This window comes from Vitis riparia, chromosome 13 (assembly GCF_004353265.1).
Source record: "Vitis riparia cultivar Riparia Gloire de Montpellier isolate 1030 chromosome 13, EGFV_Vit.rip_1.0, whole genome shotgun sequence".
NCBI lineage: Eukaryota > Viridiplantae > Streptophyta > Magnoliopsida > Vitales > Vitaceae > Vitis > Vitis riparia.
The window spans coordinates 22412764-22437782 of record NC_048443.1 but is presented as its reverse complement, the minus strand read 5'-3'; the positions used below and the strand labels follow the sequence as shown (position 1 = coordinate 22437782).

General features: G+C 35.8%; 2 protein-coding genes across 2 annotated transcripts; one reads left to right on the top strand and one right to left on the bottom strand.

Moving 5' to 3' along the window:
• Positions 1-596: 596 nt before the first annotated feature.
• LOC117928752 (serine/threonine protein phosphatase 2A 57 kDa regulatory subunit B' alpha isoform-like) lies at positions 597-15587 on the bottom strand. The gene is made up of 3 exons (XM_034848757.1): positions 15358-15587; positions 13968-15188; positions 597-1207 (listed from the first exon to the last, which is right to left on the bottom strand). Exons 2-3 carry the CDS (start codon positions 15147-15149, stop codon positions 881-883), a joined length of 1509 nt encoding a protein of 502 aa, XP_034704648.1. The 5' UTR covers positions 15150-15188; positions 15358-15587; the 3' UTR covers positions 597-880.
• Positions 15588-17291: 1704 nt separating this feature from the next.
• LOC117928654 (50S ribosomal protein L15) lies at positions 17292-20023 on the top strand. Its single transcript, XM_034848608.1, has 4 exons — positions 17292-17785; positions 18492-18575; positions 18667-18756; positions 19520-20023. The coding sequence occupies exons 1-4, from the start codon at positions 17372-17374 to the stop codon at positions 19781-19783; spliced, it is 852 nt and encodes a 283-aa protein (XP_034704499.1). The 5' UTR covers positions 17292-17371; the 3' UTR covers positions 19784-20023.
• Positions 20024-25019: the final 4996 nt, after the last annotated feature.

Below are 25019 nucleotides of genomic sequence, written 5' to 3'. Positions count from 1 at the left end.
TGGGAAAGAAATGGGCGGCATTAACAAGCTTATTCTTATTATGGGTCTTTTCACACTGAATCTGGTTTTTGTGGGAAGGAAAGATGGGGGATAAGGGGTTTAATTATGGGTGGGCATTCACCTCAAATGTCAAATTCAGATCACTTTTTCTTCCTTTTTTATTTGTTTTTTCTTTTATGCGATAATGGGGTAACAACATGGGGTGTTTGGATGTCGGCGGGAATGGACAAACCGGCAACAGCAACACATGCAGAGACACAGCTATCATGGGCATAAATAAATAGATGGAGGCTGGTTCACGAATCACAATACATCATGCACATCACCACTTACCGCGTTATTTGACTTTCTTCCCTCGGGTGGGATATGACTCTTATTTACAATACAAGACTCCAAGCAAACTAAACATGAATTTGCCTTGAATTTGAATCTGAATTTCATGCTCTCAACACTTGGGATGGATTGTTTTTATCAAGCACTCTATACACTGAAATCAAATAGCATTTTGCCGCAATGCCACTCCCATTCACCTAAAAGTAGAAAGGAATATAGATTGGATAAAAAAGTTAAAGCACTTCTCCACCAAGTAAAGGAGATAAGAGAGAAAAAACAAAATAAATTGATGCCTTTTCCCTTGTGGGAGAAGTGAAATAATAGAAAAAGAATATTCATAAACATTCATAATCTGCCCAGACACGTCCTCACACAAACTTTGTTACATATTTTTTTTTTCCCCTTCTAACTTACATCACTCACTGCTTTTTCATGCATCTTCAATGGCCGGAACAAGCAGATATAAAAGAATACCCACCAAAATGAAAAAAAAAAAAAGTAAAAAAAAAAGGGCTTTTTTTTTTTCTTTTTTCTTGTCCTAATTAAATCAGTTAACCATGACCATATCCTCTCCCCCAGTCTGTGCAGCGACAGCTTCCAGTCTCTTCCATGTCAACTGCCGCTGCTCTTCCAATTCTTGGGCCCTGGCTTCTTTTTCTAAATACTGCCTGTGACACACTTCAAACAGTTCAGCATCCATCTCAAGGAACATCCTTCGCACATTAGCAGTCATCCCATGGACCGCCTGGTTCCAGTGACCCCTTATGTTCTTCTCCAAAGACTCAAATATGATTGGGAAAATCACATCCCTGTTCTGGGCAATCAAGCTCACGATGTGGTCATTGTTCCATAAGAAGAAGGTTCGTTCAGCCACCTGTCACGCAGCTTTGGATTAGAAAGATTGAAATCACACTCCACAGTAAACAATAATAACTTCTTTCTAGTTATCTATATTCAATTTAAAAAGATTGAAATGAATTCAATAATTATCTGAACAGACGACATCATATAACAGAATTCAAATTCAAAGAAAATCATTGATAGGAACCAAGACAATTGCAAAAACTTGTAGAATAGTTCCCAACAACAAAAGCCCCAACTACTTAGCTTGGCAAAGACTATAAATGGAATGACTTTGAGTAAGCAAGGCATGCATATTCACAAGAGCATGATTATAGTCTCTCCCTTTCATCCTAATATTAGATAGTGTGGCAATCTGCAAAACAATGATGTGGCCAGGTTATAGAACAAGTGAAGGGGTGTAACCATTTCCAGCAGTGAACTAAGCTTCAATGGCCTGTCCAAATGAGAGTCCAAGGTTTGGCAAAGACTAAGACGGGCCCAGAACTCCTAAGTTCAACAAAAGCCCTATTAGCTGAAGAACAGATGAAAGTCTCAGACTCATCAAGTATTAGAAGAAAAAACTCAAGCCCGCACTACAGAGATTCAAATGGAAGAAAAGGAAAAATAAACTAAGAAATGACAAAAACTAGCAATGAAGTGGATAAAATGGTCATGAGCAAACATGTGCTCTTCGAGTTTTGTGCAGGAACTTTGGTAGTATCCAGTGGAATAAAGTGTTAGATTATTTAGTTAAGTTGAAAATTTAACTCCTTTCATTTTGGTTTGTGACATTACATGTTTTCATGTGATCTACACTGCCCTAGAAGACTCAGGATCACTGAAGAGTACAGTTTTGGACAATCCAATAAGGTTTATCCAATATAAATATTCCTCTTGGCAGAGTTTTTCACTCCTCTACATGTCCTAAGCATATAACGTCACTATTCTTTGCACTTAACCAACACTAACAAAAGAAAGATTACTCTTTGTTGAGTTCCGTGGTAGCGGATCACATCCCTTTAAGTCGTTAAGAAGTCCACTAAGGAGCACAAAGGTACTGTGTCGCAGAGGAGCTAGTACAAATGCTCACGGAACTTGGAGAGTGACGGCCTAGTACAAATGGTCTAGATTTTGATAGGTTAGGAGCTGAAGATGCTGCAAGGCTGGAGGAGCTATTCTCAGTGGAAGAGGTTTTGTTTGCCTTGCTAGAGATGAGCGGGGGGACAAAGTGCCTGGCTTGGATGGGTTCTCTTTGACATTTTGGCAATTCAATTAGGAGTTTGTGAAGGAAGAGGCTATGGGATTTTCAAGAGAATTCCATGAGTAGGGCAGATTTGTAAGGAGCTTGAATGCTACATTTTTTGTTTTAATTCCAACTTAGAGACTTTAGGCCTATTAGTTTGGTGGGTGGCATGTATAAGTTGTTGGCCAAAGTGTTAGCTAATAGGTTAAAGAAGGTGCATCCATATGTCCTAAAATGCTTTTGTTGAGGAGAGATAGATTCATGATGCAGCATTGATTACTAATGAGACTATAAACTCTTTGCTGAAAAGGAATGGACATAGTGTGCTTTGCAAGCTTGACATAGAGAAGATGTATGATCACATAAATTGGAACTACTTGCTTCTTGTGATACAAAAATGGGTTTCAAGGAGAAGTGGGCTGGTTGGATAAGGCGGTGCATCTCTACTACGAGGTTTTCTGTTCTTGTCAATTGCACCCTATCAAGCTTTTTTCACAGCTCTAGGGGATTGAGGCAAAGGGACCCTCTCTCGCCCTATTTATTTGTGATTGGTATGGAGGCTCTCAGTAATCTCATCAAGAGAGCTATGGGTGGGGTTTTTTTGTCAAGATGTAGGGTGAAAGGGAAGAGAGGAGGTGAAGGGGTCCAAATCTCACATTTGTTGTTTGCTAATGATATTCTTGTTTTCTGCGATGCTTTGCAAGATTAGATGACTTACTTAAGTTGGTTGCTAATGTGGTTTGGATAAAAGTGAGATTTTATCGATGGGAAGGGTTGAGAACTTATAGATGTTTTGGCTCTTGAGCTAGGTTGGTTGTCAAGTGGGAGCTCTTCCTTCCTCTTACTTGGGGCTTGCTTTAGGCGCTCTGTGGAAAGAGAGGTTTCGCAAGAGATTAGTCATGTGGAGAAGTCATTTTATCTCTAAAGGAGGGAGAATCACCCTTATTTGGAGCACTTTATCCATTATGCCTATTTACCTTATGTTCTTATTGTGCATGCCAAGGGCGATCAAATTGAGATTAAGGCAGATTTAGAGGGATTTTCTTTGGGGCAGGGGATCCCTTGAGCAAAAGCCTCACTTAGTTAAGTGGACGATTGTTTGTTCAGATAGGAGGAAGAGTGGATTGGGCATTAGATGTCTTTCTTCGCTCAATAAGGCCCTTCCATGTAAATGTTTTGGTGCTTTGCGAACAAAATGGGGACTCTTTGGAAGCAAATCATTAGTGGGAAGTATGGGGTAAAAGAAGGGGATGGAACACTCATGCAGTCAGAGAGAGGTATGGTGTGGGCTTATGGAAAGCAATTAGGAAGGAAGGAAATTTCCTAATTAATAGGATTGTGTTCTCAATGGGTATAGAAGGGTGAGGTTTTGAAAGGATAAGTGGTGTGGAGACGATACTTCGTGTGTTTCTTTCCACTCTTTCTATGCCTAAGTGGTTTCAAAAGAGCTGTGAGTGGTGGATGTTTAGGATTCGACAATTGAGGACAGTGGTTGGAATCCTCGTATCTCTAGACCTTTCAATGATCAAGAGGTGGATTTGGTGGAGCGGTTTCTTTTGAGAATCCAAGAGAAGAGGGTGTCTATAGACTTGGAAGATAGGGTGCTTTGAACAAAGACTAAAAACAGGAAGTTTAGGGTGCTTTGGACAAAAAGCAAGAAGTTTTCTGTCAAGTCCCTTTATATTGCATTGGAGTCAGGAGGTGCAGCCCTTTTTCCAAGGAGCATCATTTGGAGCCCCCATGTACCTCCCAAGGTGGGTTTTTTCCGCTTAGGAAACGTCGTGGGGTAAAGCCTTAACTTTGGATTAAGTGAAGAGGAGGGAGTGGTCATTAACAAACAAATGTTTCATTTGCTTCATCAAAGAAGAATCCATAGACCACATTCTAATTCACTGCATGTAGGCTAAGGTTTTGTGGTAGTTACATTTTGCTCTCTTTAGTGTGACTAGGGACCCTTGAGGTTAGAGAAAATCTTCTTGGATGACATGGCTCTTGTATGGGCAAGAAGCACAAAAAGGCATGGAAAACAACCCCTTTATGTCTCTTCTAGACAATTTGGAAGGAAAGAAATAAAATTGCTTTTGATAATGAGGAGTTATCGACTCAAAGGCTGAAAAACTCTTTTGCTTATAGTTTCTAATCTTGGACTAAGTTGTTTATAGATGGACTTTTACTTTTAATCAACTTTTTTTTATTGGATGGGCTCTAGGTGAGGGCGGATGAGGTTTTTTGCAACCCCTCTTTTCTTTTGGTTATGCTTGTAGGCATCTACTGTATACTTCTTGTATGTTTTGGGTCATCCTTTGTGCGCCCTTTTCTTTTTATATATACTATCCTAATTTTACCTGTAAAAAAAAAGGTGTAGGTTCTAGTCGGGTAGGTCTCAGGGAAAGTAACATCTATTAGGTAAATTTGTATATTTGATCATTCATATTAGTGGATTTTGCTTTATAATATATCAAACTCGTGGTTTTTATATCCACAAAGTCTCTACGAGGCTTTGTGGGTGGTTTTCCAGGTAAATCCCATGTCCCTATGTGCAATTGGAAGTCCTTGGATTTGTTAATTGAGAATATTCTAACCAATGAACTTACAAAAAAATTAAGAAGGTTGAATTTTTTGGGCGAATAACAAAGGACTACCTATGCATACCCTCCACCCTTCGCACCTCTAGGTAGTTCTGTGACACAAAATCTCAAACTTTCATAAAGAATAAGCAAAAATAAGCCAAAAAGGAAAAACAAATTTGCTACAAGAGAAGGGATAAAAAGGACAATGGTCATTTGTCATTATAAAATCTATCCATCAATAGGAAAAATTCACGTTGACTATAATGGGAAAAATAAAAAATAAAAATTGACTAAAAGCTGAGGGAAAAAAAATATGTGCATATGCCATCAAGTGGTCTTATAAAATCAATCAAACTCAATGAAATGAAATTTGCCATGTTGAGGACTAACATGAGTATTAGAACAAAAGAGCAATTTGCATTGACTGCATGGAACAACAATCAATCTGAGTTTTTAAGAAATGGAACTTGCACTCAAAACGACAAAGTAAATGACCAAAAGAGGAAAGATGAGAGTCTGAGGATGGTAATCTGGGATCATCAAGAGTTGAGCATAGACAACTGCGGTAAGAAGTTCACACAGTTCAATCAAGGTAGCATTAATAATCACTAACCCACAAGGATTGGTAGACTAGAAAGTTCCATTAATATAGCACGAGACACAATTGGCAACTCAAAGTGTCTCCTAACATAAATTTCAAACTACATTATAATTTAGTTCTCGATTAAGAGAATCATCCTCTTAAGGTGGGATTGCTCTGCTAAACTTCCTAACATATATATATATATATATATATATATATATATATATATATAATCTTTTGATAACATATCAGTCTTCATAGAGATGAAAGAGAAAAAAGAGATTCCTACAGGCAGTGCAACTGGTATTGATTATGATTTGCAATAATTATCAGAATATTATGATACATAAAAATGTAGAAAGGATAAATTAAAGCACCCATAGAAAAGGCAAAAAGAAATAGAGCAGAAAGGTTCCCATTGTCATGCAAGAATACAACTGAATCATCACCCTAAATTTGAGAGTACAAGACTGATCAAAGATTAAGCAAAGCTTGAAATCATATCTTTGACAACCCCTCAACACCAAATCCATCAGTTAAAGGACACAGATGACAATATGATAGAAAGAAATAAAGATATTTGTAAATATAAGATACAAGAGATTCCATACATCAAACCCAAACCAATCAATTCCAAGCCCCCCACCACCAAACAAAATGAAAAAAGGAAAAAAGAAAAAACAAACAAACAAAAAGATGCCCACCACACAATCCCACAAACTTCAACACCATAATTTTATCAGAAACTATTCATAAAAATACCAATCCCCTCCACCATATTTGTTTGCTGTTATAGAGATCAAAATATTGTTGTCTTCCCTAGAAGATCAGATATAATGTCATACTCATGTCACTTGATGAGCAAAAGGATAATTTGTGGAACTTTTTCTCCTCCTTTCTTTGTTGGATATGAAGGATATATCAAAAGAGCGCCAGAGAGGGCACACCCATGTGCATGGGAGCATACTTGGACTTCCGCTAAGTGCAGCAACCCAAGGAGGGATAATTTGTGGAACACTTGATGCTATCATAGTTATCATTTCATGTCTCTTCCAGATTTTTTCCCCATATCATGTAGTATATGGTGAATCATAACCCTTTTCATCGTTATAAATCGAAGAAAACTTCATTTGAGATAGCTTTTTGCTTGACTTTAGCAAGAAGCAGAAGCTAAAGTCATGAGACAGTTAAACATTTGATTGAACATGGTATTACAAAAGTTTCATACCATTAAACATGGTATTATACAAGTTTCATTAAACAAGAAACATTTCTCTAACCTAAGATAAAAAGGGTTTCCACAAGAAGCCACACCATTCTTACTTCCATGTTAACTCTTTTTAAAGCCAGGAGCACTATTATTGGATTATGATAAACATATGCATTAAAGTTATAAACCCTGAGGGATAGCTCAGTTGGTCCGGCCTTGGGTTTGCTCCCCAACGGTCACCAGTTCGAGTCCCCTCAGGGCCACTGGAGGTTTACCTGGTTGTTAACTTCAGAGCCCCGTGGGATTAGTCGAGGTGTGCGTAAGCTAACCCGGACATTCACGGTTATCAAAAAAGAAAAAATATGCATTAAAGTTATATTTTATTATATTGAACTTTTCAAAACTCTAGTATTCAATGTCTTCATATGGAATGGCATATAACTCTTTAAATCCTACCATCTTTCATGAAATTGCATACTTCATCTTCTAATATATATGTACATGTATGCATATTTTTTTAATTTATTTTTCATCATATAAAAAAGCTTAGGATACACGATACATTTATGAATTTAACAACTATGGCCAAATAGGTTACACGAAACAAATACACATACATTGAGCAAGAAATACAACATAAAAGATGTATAACCAATTTCATGAAAGAAAACAATACTCAAAGGAACAAAAACTTGCACAATTGTTGTATATATGTAAACTTAAAGGTAAACTTGAACAAAATTGCACTAAATTCATTATAAAATCCATAAAATAAACTTTCTAAAACTTCAAACCATACTTCAAATTTCAATTAGTCTACCATTAACTACTAATATAATTGAAGTTACGACTAGTCCCTAATCAACATAGCAAAAAGAAATCATTGAACTTCTCAAAACTCTAGTATTCAATGTCTTTCATATGGTACAACATGATTTAACTTTTTAGATCTTACTATCTTTCATGAAATTGGTTATATATTACTCTCTACTTATGCCTCTAATATAGATGTACATGTGTGCATATTCTTTTATTTATTTTTCACTATATAAAACACTTATGCTACATAATATGAAAACGATACACAATACAAAAAAATAGAAAAATGATATAAGAAATGTTTTACAAGTTAAACGATTGTGGCTGGAATAGGTTACACAAAACAATGTACATACATTGAGCAATAAATAAAAGTAAAGAGCACATAACCAATTTTGTGAAAGAAAAAGGCTCAAAGAAGCAAAAACATGCACAATCACCAAATATACATAGGAGAAGTAAACTTCAAAATTTTAAAGTAAACCTCAAAGTTTTGATAGGTCCACCATTAACGACTAATATAGGAGAAGTTACAATTGGTCCCTAATCAACATAACAAAAATGAAACCATTGACATATAAAAGGTATTAACTATATTCTTTTCTTGGATGGACAAAAGTATAACCATGTGTAGATATGCCAAAGAAACAGAAAAACATTTTCAAACTATAGGAAAAGTATATCAAATGACTCCTCTTCACACGTTGAAACAAATAGAAAAGTACAAAATTCTTGATGCAGTTTTGATTGTTAATGAGGTGGTAGACTCCAGATTGAAAAGCAATCAAGGGGGCGTGATGTGCAAATTGGATATAGAGAAGGCTTATGATCATGTTGGCTGGAAGTTTCTGTTGGCCGTGTTAAAGCAAATGGGTTTTGGAGAGAGATGGATTAAGTGGATAGAGTGGTGTATCTCAACTGTAAGATACTCCGTTCTGATAAATGGCTCTCCTTCCGGATTCTTCCAAAGTTCAAGGGGTTTGAGACAAGGTGACCCTCTATCCCCTTATCTGTTCGTGATAGCTATGGAGGTGTTTAGTTGCTTAATGAGAAGGGCCATCAGTGGGGGCTTTTTATCTGGTTGGAGGGCTAGAGGTAGGGGTGGAGAAGGGATGTTGATATCTCATTTGCTCTTTGCGGACGACACCTTGGTGTTTTGTGAGGAGTCCCAGGATCAGTTGACGTATCTAAGTTGGCTTCTCATGTGGTTTGAGGCTTGCTCAGGTTTGAAAGTTAACTTGGAGAAGAGTGAGCTTATACCGGTGGGGAGGGTGAATGATATAGAGGATTTGGCTCTGGAGTTGGGTTGTAAGGTGGGCGGTCTGCCTTCCAGTTATTTGGGTTTGCCTTTGGGGCACCTTTCAAATCAGAGGTGGTATGGGATTGTGTTGAAGAGAGGTTTAGGAAAAGGTTGGCTATGTGGAAGAGACGGTATATTTCCAAGGGGGGAAGACTCACCCTTATTTGGAGCACTCTTTCCAGTTTGCCGGTTTACTTCATGTCTCTTTTCCTTTTGCCCAGAAAAGTAAGGATGCGGTTGGAGAAGATTCAGAGGGACTTCCTGTGGGGGGGAGGCGCTCTTGATCAGAGGCCTCATCTGGTTAGGTGGAATATGGTTTGTTTGGAAAGGAAGAAAGGTGGCTTGGGGATAAGAAACTTAGCGTTGATGAATAAAGCTCTCTTGGGTAAGTGGAATTGGCGTTTTGCCATTGAAAGAGAGGTGTTGTGGAAGAAAGTGATCAGTCACAAATATGGTGTAGAGGAGGGGGGTTGGTGTACTCAGGCCGAAAGAGGGAGGCATGGTGTAGGGCTTTGGAAAGCTATTAGAAAGGAGTGGATGGGTATGTATAGCAGTTTAGCCTTCCGAGTGGGCAATGGTCGGAGAGTGAGATTCTGGAAGGATAAGTGGTGTGGAGATGAGCCTCTCTACGAATCCTTCCCCTCTCTTTTTGCCATTTCTCAGGCGAAAGATGTGTAGGTATCGGAAGTGTGGAACCAAGATGGTGTAGGGGATGGGTGGACCCCTTTGTTCTCAAGGGCGCTGAACGATTGGGAAATTGAGATGATGGAACAGTTTATGCTTAAAATCCAAGCTTTTAGGGTGCAAAGGGAGAACGAGGATAAGATGGTTTGGACAGCATCTAAAAGTGGTGTCTTTTCAGTCAAGTCGCTCTACTCTATTTTGGAGCCTGGTGGTTCAACTATGTTCCCGTATGTTGGTATTTGGAGAGCAAGTGTGCCGCCAAAGGTAGCCTTTTTCTCGTGGGAAGCATCCTAGGGCAAAATCTTAACTCTAGACCAACTTCAGAGGAGGGGTTTTTCTTTGGCAAATAGGTGTTTCCTTTGTCTTGCTGAAGAAGAAACAGTGGATCATCTTTTACTCCATTGTGTTATGACGAGGACATTGTGGAATCTTCTTTTTTCTCTCTTTGGGGTGGAGTGGGTTCTCTCTGGTACAGTTAAGGAAACTCTCCTGGGGTGGCATGGAGCTTTTGTGGGGAAAATCCGTAAAAAGGCGTGGCAAATGGCCCCCTTATGTATATTTTGGACAGTTTGGAAGGAAAGAAATTCGTTGGCTTTTGGGAATGAGGTGTTGTCAATCCAAAGGTTGAAACATTCTTTTGTATGTAATCTGTGGTCATGGGTGAGGATGTTTATAGTTTTAAGCCCGCGGTCTCTGGTTAGCTTTATTGAGTGGCTAGGCTTTTGTTATAGGTAGGGGTTTCGGCTCGCTTCCTTGGTTTTGAATCGAGGGGCTGCTTTTGTATACTCTTTGTATACCTAGAGGACACTAGTTTGGTGTTTCCTCTTTCATTTTAATATACTTCTCTTTACTTATCAAAAAAAAAAATAGAAAAGTACAAAATTGAATTTGGAAGATCCATAGAAATAGATATCTTCAATTTTATAAAAATTGGAAAAGACTTGAATCCTTAAGCTCACAAATGCTCTTAACTTCTAAATTCCATAAAGGAAACCTACTTTTTAGGGAACAAAAGAAAGCAAAATAGAGTTTCCTAAAGGTCTTTTTTATTTATAAGTTAATTTCATTCACCTTCCTTGATGTTTTGGCTAAATACACTTGATTAGTATTCCCTTATCCTTTTTATTTGTTATTTTAACTCACCTCTCCTCTTGCTTAAAATAAGGGAGGTATTTGATGAAATTTCAAACCAATGGAGATCAAGCATATTTAACTAAAACCTCAAGGGAGGTTAATGAAATTAACCCTTAATTTTTTAATACACAAAGTTCTTTGATGGTCTATTTTAACCTTAGGGGGGAAAAAAGATTCACTAGCTTTTTCCTTCGAAACAAGGGAAAAAACAGTCAAGTGAAATCAAGGCCACCATGTCTTGTTTGTATCATATATCATATGCACAATGAATTTATTTTTAAAATATAATTCGGATGTGATACACATTGGTGAAACATATAATTTATACATATATAAGAAGAGGGAGTTCGTTTTTTGTTTTCCCTTTCCTTGATTAGCCTGTAGGAATATTCTATGTACATTGTGTGTACTTCAATGTACGTCCTCTTAGGTGCTTCTAATATATTTTCTTATTAGCCTATCAAAAAACAACCAAGGAGAAAAATTGTCTAGGTCACACAACACAATGTCTTGCTTCAAACTAGACTCAAGTTTTCAAAAAGTACCCAAACATGCAACATCCCAAATTTCCTCTTTCCCATACTTGATCAATAAGGGGTAGGATGAGGCAAGTTACCTAAAAAACCCACCCCTTTGCCATTCACAATTTTTAACCTTTTGCCTTGGTATTAGATAGTATGTATGTGCATTTTGGACTTGAATTATAACTTATATTTTAAATGTTCCCTAAGTCTAATTTTTGCTTACCAATAGTGGACCATGGGCCTTATGTGATGTTCCCTCAACATATTAAATATTTTTGGATGTTTACTATCGAATACCATTTTTTATGATCTTTGTAATCTCATAAAGGTCCTAATTTGGAATACATTCTTTAAATGAGCACAATTCTCCAATCCTTAGATTCTCACATGGATCAACCCAATACATACACACACACACCCTAACATTTCTTAGCTTTTGAGTCTTGGAACCATGAGTACAATCCAACTGTAAAGGATTAATTAGAAAGTTTGGAATCTAATGCATGAAACACGTACACACTTTTTTTTTTTTGATAAGCAAGCACAAAATTCAATAAAAAGAGGCAAACTAGCCACAAAGTATACAGGGGGTATACAAGGCTACTAAGGCCTCCCAAGCAAAAAAAGACCAAAAAAACCCACCACCCCTTATCTGGAGGCTAACCACTCCAGAAAGCCTATTAGGGAATGCGGTTCCTCTCCAATATACAATTTAGCCCAACCCCATATGCTACAAACAAAAGAATATTTAAGTCTCTGAATTGCTAACTCCCCCCCCCCTAAAAGCTAGTTTATTATTTTCCTTCCAAACCGTCCAAAAAATAAACAACGGAATGAAATTCCAAAGTTTTTTCCATTTTTTCCCCACAAAGGAACCCCTCCAACTAAATAAAATCTCCTTTACAGTTTCTGAAAACACCCACTGAACCCCAAACAATCCCAAAACTAAGTCCCACAACACTCTGGCCACTGTACAATGTATGAGAATATGATTTACATTTTCCTCTTCACAACCACACAAAAAAAACGATCAGTCCAGAACCTGATATTATTGCCTTTCCCCACTTTAAACGCCAATTTTTCCCAGCACCATCCAGCTTCCTTCAAACTCTCCTTCCAAACCCCCACTCCAAATGCACCCACAACCTTTTTTGTCCTCCATCCAAAATCCTCTTACCCATACTTCGCCATAAGCACTTGCTTCCAAAGAATCACAAGCAAATCTCCAAATCCATTTGCCAAGCAAGGCTTCGTTCAAGAGGGTTAGCTTCCTTATTCCAAGCCCCCCTTTCTCCTTATCCCCACAAACCACCTCCCATTTGACAAGGTGAGCTTTCCTTTCTAGATTTCTCCCTCCCCACAAAGAATCTCTTTGCAGTTTTTCTAGCCTCCTTGCCACAGATTTGGGCATACAGAAAAGGGACATTTGATAAACACATACACATTCAAAACAAAACATAAAGGAATATTCAATTTTATGAAAGTTGCTAAAGCTCAAAGAAAGAAAAGCATGCATACATCACTTCCTACATAGGTAAATATCGGATGCTAGAGAAAAGCCTAAACTCTTAAATACACAAATAACATTGCATTCTAAATGCCATAGAGAAAATATTTTGTTTAGAAGTAGAAGAGAGCAAATAAAGTTATTTTATTTATTTATTTTTAATAGGAAAACAGAAAATATGTATAAAGCACTTAATAGAAGGGCACACAAAAGCATGCCCAACAAAAACAAAGTAATTTTAATGCTTCATTTTAACCTCCAGTTACATTTTAATTACTTTTTTTTTTCTTTGTTTTTTTTACAGCAAAAAAGAAAGAAAAAGACTCAAATGCGCATGAAAATATATATCACATGTACCACATCCTATGAACATCCTATTTCATAATAAGATCAAGATGCAATTCATGTTAGTGGAATGTGTTGACACAAAATGTCTCATATCATACAGTTGTGCCATTTATTTGACAATATCTCATGCACAATTTTAAAATGTGGGGCAAGATTGAAGTCCCTTTGTTATCCCACGTGGCTTATACAGAAGGGAATAGGTATCATAAAACTTAAGTTATATTTAAATCATAAGTGAAGTGCAGGATTAGGTGGCATTTGTTCTTCTATTTGGAATTTGAATAGACCTAAACTTTAACTTAATGCATTCATTTGGATCATATCTTTTTTTTAATTGATATTTGAAAGTTGCTAACTATTACGTATATTTTTACATGCTAAAACAAAAAATCAGAAAATTGGTAACTATAGATGCCTTAGCCCTTGCAAACAAATAATAACTATGTTTTGACAAAAAATAGTAATCTAACATATTTCCAAGTATCCAAAGATACTGAAATTTATCATTAGAAAATGAAAAAATCAATTAAATACCTTAAAGAACACATCTGTAATTTGGTCTTGCATGAACACTTGCAAAAAGTCTAAAGAAAGTAAAAAATAAAAAATAAAAAAAATTCACTTCTTTCATTCAAACATGATTTCTTTTTTTAATAACAACTTTAAAAATAGTCAATAGTAAAAAGTCTGAAATCTCAAAAAAGTTACCTTTCAGACTGAGTTTCAAAAAAATAAGCAAGGTCTTGGTTTTAATAAAACTGATCAAACATATTTCATGAGTAAGAGCACCACAACATCAAGTTTACGCATAATATAGGAAAAAATAACGCTATTATTGATATTAGAGGAGATGAGAATTATTTGTGAACCTGGAACTGAGGGCTATTGAGGCAGCGTCCTATCTGTCTGAAGAGAGGAACCATGCAGCGTTGGAACTCTGCAGATTGTGTTCCCTCCAAAACTTCTTCTAATTCTCCAAGAAAGAGAATCTCCTTTTGACAGTTGATGACAGGCCAATACTTCAATAAACCCCTAATTACAATATCGGCCAGCTTGTAGTCTTTCTCAATAAACTGAGTAATGCAATATGACAACTGCTGGTGATACATGGAAATTGACTTTGGCTTATGCAGTGGTATAAGTGCTCGAACAAGGAACAATTTATGCTCCTCTTTCATTGGCAATGCAAACCCATTGATTATACTCCCAAGAATCTCCAACAACTCACCAATCCCACTATGTTTCTGTGTCTCAAATATAAACCGATAAAAAATATTATTAATTGCCTTTCTTATAAAGGGGCGATGAACCATAAACTTTCCATATATTCGATGGAGTATAGTTTTCAAATACTCCCGTTCTCTGTGATCCTCTGAGGCAAACAAATCAAGTAGTTTCAAACCAAATGTATGATCAATATACCGCTTTGCAACCTTAGTGTCAGTCTCAGATGACACAACATACCTCAAAAGTAATTCATACACAATTTGCAAGTGAGGCCATGAGGGGTCCAAAGATGTTTCATCCTCTTCAAGTTCCAAATTCTCTGAGCCAGTATTTTCATGAGAAGCAGGGGGTAAACACCGGAAAATATTTACTGAAATCATCCCAATTAACTCTTCTTGCATGATTTCAGACAGTTTACCCGTTCCCGATTGCACAAAATCAACAAGCTCAACAAGGATTTGTCGCTTGATTTCCTTCTCACGAAGAGAATTCATTGGGTCCGAAAAATCAAACAAAAAGCAACAGATTTGAATTTTCCTTGAAAACATGTTGGGGCGCTCCGAAACGGGAATATCTCTCAACAAGGGTAAGGGTTCAATCACAGCAGAGGAGGGTGGAGCAACTGCTACAGCCACCGCCTGTTGCACCGAATTGGCGACAGACGAAGAAACCATGGTTCGTGAGGCGTGGTTGACAACAACATTCGATGTAGGAATTGATCCGATATTTCGATTCCCGGGTGTTCCATACCCATACAAAGCATCTTCGTTAGCCTCTGCTTTGGATACTTTTCGATTACCCCGCTTTATGATTTTGTTAAACATCTCAAACCCCAGCCCAAAACCCTAACCCTAGATTCCGGCCTACACAGAACCGTTAAAAGAAAGCAACCAACCGGTCAAAACCCTTATTTTTTTTAAGTACGAATAATTGAAAGAAAGAAAAAAAAAAGCAATAGAATTTGAAAATTTTCTCAGCAGACAAACAGGAAAAATAAATTAAATTATTAAAAAAAAAAAGGAAGAAGAGTACCTGCTTCGGATCGAATCTGTAAGGAATCAGAACGCGGATAAATTGAGAATTGGAAACCATCAGTGAAGATAAACGGGTTGGATGTGAATTTTGTCGGAAAAAGGCAGAAAATTTGAGGGTGATATGTATCCGTATAAGAAGATTACGTGTAATTAACTTCAAACTGAGGCCCCAAATTGGGGAATTTTGTTAGATGCCCCTAAACGTGTTCTGGGACACCTACGTGAGCGGGCTTCATCCCTGAACGACGTCGTTCGATCAACCACTCTTCCCCTCCTTTTTAAGCTAAAGTTAACGACTGCTCCCTTCCATTAAGGAATATTAGGTCTTTTATTAATTGACTATGAGGATTAAATAATGCTCATATTTATGAATTTAACATCTTCCATATTTTTACTTGAAAATTAATTAATTTTTACCATAAACACCCTTAATTATTTGAAGTATTTACACAGGTTTTAAAATAAGTTATTATTCTTATAAAAAAAATAATAAGGGTATTTTTGTCAAATAAACAAATTTTAAAATACCTATAAATAAGTGTATAAGTGTGGGTCAATGCACCACCTAATTAATCTAGCAAGTGAAAGCTTTCGAGAAATTAACTTTTGTCACGTGTATTTGTTGTTGCATTAAATAAAATTTCTTAAAAGAATAGAACAATGAAATAATTCATAAAAAAATAAATAAAATATAATAAATGTGTAAATATTGCAAATAATATTTTATTGTGTTTTTTTTTTTGTTGGTCTTCATTTGATAAAATATTTAATAATATCATTCAATATGACTCATTATATCCATAAAGATATCACTTAGGTGGTGTTTGTTTTTTAGTTAAATATAACTAAAATATTTAAATTTTTTTATTAAACTAAAAGTAATTTATTGACATTGTCCAATATAATTAAATTGAACATATTAATAATAAGTCCACTTTAATTATGTTGGAGAATGTCAACGAGCTTCTTTTAGTTAAATAGAAAAAACCAAATATTTTAATTTTTTATATTCAATCAAAAAACAAACATCACCTTGCTCTTTACAAAATAATAATATATAATATTCATTTATTTAAAATTTATTGATTTTTTATTAATAATAGTGTGACTCGATTAATCTCAACAACCTTCCTTTTTTACTAGTGAATTTTTATTAGTTTTTTCACAATAATTTAATTTTAAGATACTAATTTTAACTTTTTATTTAAAAAATCAATAATTCCAACAAACTGAAATTAGCATTTCCTTTTTTTTAAAAAAAAAAAAAAATCTTACAACCTTTACTTATTTTATAATATTTGTTATTTTATAATTTAGTACTTGTATAACTAATTAATTTATAATCTTAATTTATTATTATTTATAAATGATTTTATTTTGGAAATATTATCAAACACAAAATCGAAAAAAAAAAAAAGTTGAACACATTCAATTTTAATTATATATATATATATATATATATATGATAGTATAATTATAAATTTGTAATATAAAATTATATATTTTTAAAATCTATATATTTTTATCCTTAGATAATAAAATTACTATTTTTAAAATATATAAATATATGAAATCATATTACAATCACGTAAAATTGAAATTTATGTCATAAAATTAAAAATAATTATTTAATTAAAAAAGTCATTCAAAACTCAAATTTTAAAATCTAACCCTTTTCTTTTTACTTTGATTTGACAAAAATATTATTATTTTTTTCTTATAAAAATAAATATTTTTTAAAAAAATATTTAAAATAATTAAAAGATATTTACATTAAAAATTGATTACTCGAATAAAAATATAGAGGGGATTAAATTCACTAATAAAAAAATTTATTTATTCGAACCGATTGATTCAATTAAAAATGCTTTATTAAATGATTACTTTAAATTTATTTATTTATTTATTTTCTGTTTAAGCAGTAGCCATAGACTCAGAGCTAAGTGAACCCTTTTGAATCCCACCCCAAAACCCTAGGATTTCTGTGCGATCAAAACCCTAGAAGACGGAATATGTTAAGAAGAAGACTCCCTTCACTGCTCTCAACTTCACTCTTCAATGCTTCTCCAATCGTCTCCTCCAAATGCGTCGGTACCAAATCCCCATTGTCATCACCATTTCCTCCATTACACTCCCTACAATGCGCTAATGCAAGCCCTACCCTTAAGGGGATTTGGGCTGTTGATAGTGTTAGAGCCTATAGCCTTCTAAGCTTGAACGATCTGCGGGATAACAAGGGGGCCAGGAAGCAGAAGAAAAGGAAGGGTCGTGGGATTGGGTCGGGTTTGGGCAAGACGGCAGGGAGGGGTCACAAGGGTCAGAAGGCCAGAGGGACAATGAAATTTGGGTTCGAAGGTGGTCAAACGCCGTTGCGTCGTCGCATGCCCAAACGGGGGTTTAAGAATCCCTTTAGCCTCACATTTCAGGTGTGCCTTCCCTTTTTTTAATTGTTTTTTTATTTATGTATCGCTGTTTGGTTGGTGAGAAAATATGTCAAAAGGACAAGAAGATGGGCAACTGATAATTTGGGTCTTGTAGTTTTTGTTAGCGTGCGGAAATGGAAAAGCTGGGTTTTGCTAAACCAAACTGTTTGGGTACGTTTAGTCACTTCTGGGAATTTTTTTTTTTTGAGACAAGAGCTTGCCCTTCTGGTTGCTGAGTATGGGCACTTCATATCACCGTATTGCAATGACTAGGCTTGATGGATTTGATAGTCTATTTTATCTGGTCGTGAACAATAAAAGATCAATTTTGAAAATCTGACCTCTCTTATATCCTCCCCCTTTTTTTTCCCTCAGTGACTGAACAGAGCATTGCAGAAATGATCTACCGTTTGTTAGGAATCTGGGTTTATAGTTCAATTTATAAACATTTAAAGGATCTTGGTGAAATTGGGAGTTTTATGGTACGGATTCCCGCATTTGATAAGGGATTTGTCTGGACGGAATTCTCCTTCCTTTTCATTAAAAAGATTCATCTTGTGGTTTCTCACAAAAAAGAAAAAAAAGAAAAAAAAAAAAGAAGATATTTGTGGGTGGAATTTATCACTACTCTGGTAGTGGCTCTTATTATCATATTTTCATATTCACTTCTCACCCGATGATTAAATCGCTCTTCTATTCTTTATGGCAGCCTGTTGGATTGGGAAAGATAGCAAAACTTATAAATGCGGGAAAAATAGACTCTTCTGAGTTGATTACCATGAAGACTCTCAAGGTGTGTTAACCTTTTATTCCCTAATCGCCTACCATCAATGCTTCACTTTGTCAACTTTGTTTGCGAGTCCTGTTGTTATCTATCTCTGTAGGACGCAGGTGCAATAGGGAAGCAAATTCAAGATGGAGTAAGATTGATGGGGCGTGGTGCTGATGAGATAAAGTGGCCAATTCATTTTGAGGTAATTTTCATTCCAAAGCTTCCTGCCATGTTCACATCAATTTATCTACTTTATTCCTGAACCGTCATTTTTTCTGCGCGTTCTTTTTTACCTGATTTTTCATTTTTGTTTTGGAATTAAATTATTTGCTTCTTGGTAGTTGAAAACTATGGATGCTTATGACACCACTCTACTGGTGGGCATATGAATGTACTTCAATACTGATTGTTTATTAAAGAATTAGGACAGCCAGCTGAGGCATGCTTTTCACCTTATGTTGAAATTAAATTTATTGCTCTGGAATTACCTAGGCGCTTCAATGCTGACTCTGGAATCATAGCATAGCTGCACCATCTGTGTCATTTATGATTCAATTATTCCTTAGTCCCTCACATTGGGTTAATGTGATATTATAATGTTTTACAATTGTGTTATGATGGTTTGTTTCCTAATTTCTCTAATTATGTTTTATTTTCTTTTTGCATAAACTGGGAGAGGTCAATTTAACCAAAGCATGACAAGTAATATTCCATTGACACTTGAACTGTCCAAAAGAGGCCATGACTTTTCTGTGAAGTTCAGTACTGGATGAAAATTATTATGTTTTAGAATTCCCCACTAGGTTATTGAGTTTATCATAGGATTCCTTCTACATGATTGTTCCATTAAAGAAATAATCATAAGCCATTAAACTCCATTTCCCCCATCTTCAATAAAGTTTAAAGTGCATAATGCTCCTCACTTTTTGGATGCTACACAAAACTGGACTAAATCAACTTTACAGGTCTCAAGGGTGACAGTCAGGGCGAAGGAAGCAGTTGAAGCAGCAGGTGGTTCAGTCAGGAGAGTTTACTACAACAAGTTGGGTTTGCGGGCATTGCTCAAGCCTGAGTGGTTTGAAAAGAAGGGCAGGTTGCTGCCAAAAGCTGCTAGACCTCCCCCAAAACAGAGAGATAAAGTTGATAGCATTGGGCGCCTTCCTGCCCCTACCAAACCTATTCCATTTTTGCCTGAAGAAAAGGAGGCAGCATTCACTCCATCTGTCTGATAACTCAAGAGACCAGTTTTGATGGTTTCGGTTATGAGTTTGTAGAATAATGATGAGTTACTATTTAAGCAAATTTTGTTTCTTATAACATTGAATTTGTTTTTCAGTAGTATGAATGCGTTTAGAAACAAATGGACTCTTGCATAAGGCCAATTCTTTTGAGGGGGCCTCAACTGGAATCAGGAAACTCTCTACTTTGGTAAATTATTTTTTGAAATGTGCATGCATTTCTTTCTATAATTTTACTATTGAGATGGATCTCCATACTTTGGTACTTTAGGAACCAAAATTTGTGGCTCCTTTTACAATTTTTCTTCAGGACAGCCCAATAGGTTGCCTAAGTTGCCACAAGAGCACTTGGATGGCCAATGGGATTAACCAAATTGCCATAGAAGTTAGTGCCATGAGCCCCCTCCATATTAGTTGCCTTTAGCATATAGTTCAATGAGAAGGTGCCATCTGCAAGAACTCTGACATTGAAGCTCTGGTCAAGCTGCTGGAGTCTGAAAATCAAACTCCAGAACCTACTCCAAATTTGACAAGGTAAAACCACTTCTGCTCTCAGTTCTTTATGGGCTGGCAAGCTTTTTTGGATATTTTTCTACAATTTAGAGGTAAATAGATGCTGGCAGCTTGTTTCAAAAGAACGAGGCTAAGAATGTGAGATTTCATCACTTTGGGAGACTTTTTGCAGATTATTGATGTGAATGAGGTATAACTTCTCTCGCCTTGTAATATGATTTTATTATAATTTCTTCAGACATTTCAACCGTTGGAGTCACATATTTAGATGATTTTTATAGGATTGGAACACATGGAAATTACTCATCTAAAGTGATATACATGACTGAAAATCCCCAAGAAACCCAAACCTGCATTTAATGAATTAAGATATTTATTTGGAATGTCCTTATTTGTTGTTCAAACTTTAACTTTTACATACCTTTGATACTGTTTTTTTAACTAAATTTTAACATTTGGTGATACAAAAATGGAGGGTAAAGCAATTAATGTGATTTGCTTAGTTAAACATGCAGCCAAGCAGCCAAGTAGATGGATACAAAAAAGTATGAGTTGTGCATTGTTGTATATTTTGTATGTGTTATTGTCTCAGTTGTTGTTTGCATATTTATTTTGCTTCCCCTTATATTTTCTCTTTTGATTATCTTTTGTATTTCGGAAAGATTTCTCATCCTTAGCTTGTATCTAAAATTTTGTATCAATGAATAGTTAGTTGTCTGATAAAAAATGGCTGTTAATATGATCAGTTTCATTGCAAGGGGATTCATTTTGTTGAATGGAGAGCTGACAATTGAGGCCTTCTTCAAGATAGCATCCAAATATTCCAATATTGTTTGAGGTATTTACTACACTCATACACTCATATGTCCACATTAGCAAAGGTAGGGTTCAGTTGGAGACCCTAGGGAGAAATTGTTTTGGAGTGGGTGAGGATTTGTTGGCCACCTTTCCTTCTCGTCTCTGTTGTTTTTGTGGTGCAATAGAGAGAGAGAGAGCATAGCAGCGCTGTTACTAGGACTTACCCACTGCTGCCAACTTCTCCACCCTGTTAGAGAACTACCAGATGCTCACCATCACAACCATCTTCTCAATGCCACCACCAGCCGCACCACCAAGCTACATTAATGGCACTGCCCTCCACTACGCATGATCACTGCTGTTCACCGGAATCTCACTTACTCTCAGCACAGCCACCACACAACGATGTCAGGAATCTTAGGCACAGTAGAGAGAGAATGGTCATCAGATGTACAGATTTTGGGGTGAGAAGTTGGATTTTCACTGTCAGATGCTCCTCAGGTGCCACTTCCACAGCCACTGGTAACACTCAAAGTTTTTCTTCTCCCTTCTCCTTTTGTTTCTTTGCAAATGGTGGAATTTTCCTTTTGAGTGATTCAACAATGCTGTTTGGCTCCTGAGGAAACTGAAGGAAACAAATTTCATTTTAATATTCATTTTTTTCTTGGAAATTGTGCCTCATTTCATTTTTCTTTTCATTCTTTTTTTGTTATTTTGTTTCTGTACAGCTTGATAACTTCAGTATATAAATTCAAGCATAATAGTATTAACCAAGACTTGAACATAAATCAGTAGGTTTTAATATATTGTTTAGTGTTTGATCAATTGAAGACTTAGCCCAATAAGTTGGAAGTTTTCTGGTTAACAATTCTTGTAGAAAACGAATCACTATGAGAGTTTGAGATTTATGTGTATAGGAAAAAAGTTGTGTGATTCCAGCATGTTGCGGTCATGGATATTTCTAAACATGCATTATTTAGTGAACGATACAAAAACATATATTCAGGTCCATCTGGCTAATACTACCACAAAAATTTTCATGTAGTGGAGTGCAATTTCTGGCATGTATATAGAAATAGAACAGGTATCTGCTAGTGCTAGTTGAACAGTCCAGATTGGGGCCAGCTAGATTTTATGTTGTGTAGACTACCAATGAAGTAGTAGGTTTCTGGATCTTAAAAATATGCTTTTATGGTTGTTTAATAGAATTACTAAAAAAGTAAGGAAATGCTGCAAAAATGACAGGTCCCACATCCTTTTCATGACCTCTACAACTAAAAACCCTTCAATTTTTGGCCATTTGTTGTCTCAAATGCACACTCCATCATTTGGGACTACTAAAATACCACTCCAATTTTCAACAAACAACTAAATTTTACTCTTCTCACATAGTCTCTAATCTATAGGACTTCCATGCCTGTACAGTCGTACTACATCTCCTAGTAAAAACATTGAACAAGCCTGGGGTACACTGTCTTGAATGAGCTTACCAAAAACAAACACTAGGCCTAGAGGAGGATAGCTGTGAAAATCAGGCTTGCTACTCTACTGATGCCAATAGAGGACCATACCTATCTTTTCTCCTGGTTTCCTGAGAAGTCTCTTCAGCTACTCTCTTCGCTTTTCCTTTGTCACCAAAATTCTTCTTTGGGGTCATTTGGTGCAGATATGAGGTTTGGAAGTGGTTTATGGGGCCTTTAGGCTTTACAAGAAGTAAAGTGGATTGGAAGGAAAATTGGAGGGTTTTAGAATTTGGATGGTGAAGCAAAGTAGGTTTCAGGTATTTGAGGGATAATGAAGTGGAGGGAAGGAGAAATATAGTGAAAAACGTGGTTGATCACTAGGGTCCACTAGTCGATCAGTTCAGTTATAAGTTATAACCAGTCAACTGGTCAACTAGCTCTCTTTCTAAGCTGAAATTGTGCTCTCGGGGGATCTTAATTTTGGTTTATGTACCATTTGTATGCAAGTTTTTTTGCTAAAAAATGTGGCATGACAAGATTATCAGGCACAAATTTACTAAAATTATGTAATCAATTGGCTTGCATATGAATGTTAGCTAAGATAAGGTGCATGTTGAATTCAAGAAAAAAGTGGGTGGAATCAAGTGATATCTTTAAATTTGAATTAGCTGTGATACCTTTTCAATTTTGACAAATCTATCTTCATTTAGTGGTTTTGTGAAAATATCCACTAATTGATCACTAGTGTTAGCAAATTCTAGTGTGATATTATCTTTTTGTGCATGGTCTCTAAGGAAGTAATATCAAATCTCAATGGGGTTGGTCTTTTAGAGCATTGAATCAGATTTTTAGAAATGCTTATGACATTGGTGTTACCACATTTTCTAGCACATAATCATAATAGGAGAAATTGAAATAATTCCAAGTTTTCATCCATAAAATTTGAGAACAACACAAATTGACGACTTTATATACGACTTCTAGCATATGTAGTGCAACAAAATTCTGTCTTTGCCCAAGGTAGTGAGTGACCTAGAGTAATAAGTTCTACTAATGTTTTCTTTAATCAATTTAACAATTAACAAAATATGCATTTGAATAGCTTGAGTCAAAGTGTGTGCAATTAAGATACCATAAGGCTAGATCAATTGTACCCTTTACATATCAAAGAATTCTTTTAATGACACACTAAGATAGATTTGTCAAGACATGTTTGAAATTTAACACATAAACCTACATTAAATATAATATCTAGCCTGTTGGTAGTAAGGTAAATTAATGATTCTATCATATTCCTATATGAAGTTCGGTCAATGGATTTTTACCCTTCTTGTCCTTAAGCTTGGTGGATGAACTCATTAGAGTAGTCATTGTTTTTTCATTTTCTATTTTGAAGCTTTTGAAATGGTCTTTAATGAACTTGGTTCAATTTATGAAGATCCTTTACTTCGACTACTTGATTTGAAGTCCAAGAAAACAATCAAGCTCTTTTATCATGTACAGTTCCAAATTTTTTTGACAAAGAGATATAATTGCATAAAATATAATGTCATTAACATATATTTGTGTTAGCAGCATATTTTCACCTTTGATTTTAATAAAGCATATAGCATCTGAAAGTTTGGATTTTGGTTTATGAAAATATATAAAAGGGGAAAAGGGGTAGGTGAATAGGTCATCCTCTTGATATAGTCCAAAATTTTGATTTTTAATACTTTTACTAGTTCTTTAATCAATGTCAACATTCAATTATTAAAGTAAAGAGCAATTGCATAATTAACAAGTGACGGATGTGGAAAACTATGTACAGTCTCCTAGAAACCCTATAGATGTAAAATCATCAATCGTAAAACAAATTCGCTAAATTTGAAAGACTGAGTACATGGTTTTACTTAGACCGGTCACAACTTTCTCCAATGGGTCTTACATTGGCTAGTACCTATACTCAGTCTTCATGTCTATGATGCACATAGACAGCATTGTATGCTTCTTAATGAACTCAACAACTTAAGTGGATATGATCAAATCTTGATCAAAGTATTAGTTTTAAGAGCGTTTGGAATATGTAGAGAATAATGATAATAAGATCTAAGGTTTACTCAAAATCATAGAACGATAGCAGGAGAATAGATCAGTTGTGATTAGAGCTCGTTAGGGTGGCTCAAGGTAAATACCTTGATTTACCTAGTGTTGGTTGTTGCAGGCGTGGTTAGCACCTCGAAGATTGGGTCTCCATGGAGAGTCCAAGGCCAAACAAATGAGAAATGGATAGAAAAGTAAATGATTTTAAAGTAACTGATTTTCTGCTATTGATGATCTTATGACTAGCCCAAATTATCCATGCTCCTATAGATAAAAGGAGGCCAACATAATCCAAAAAAAAAAAGAAGAAGAATAAAGTAGCTGTAGAGCTAGGTGTGCTGTTGATGATTATACTGAACAACTTTCCTAAA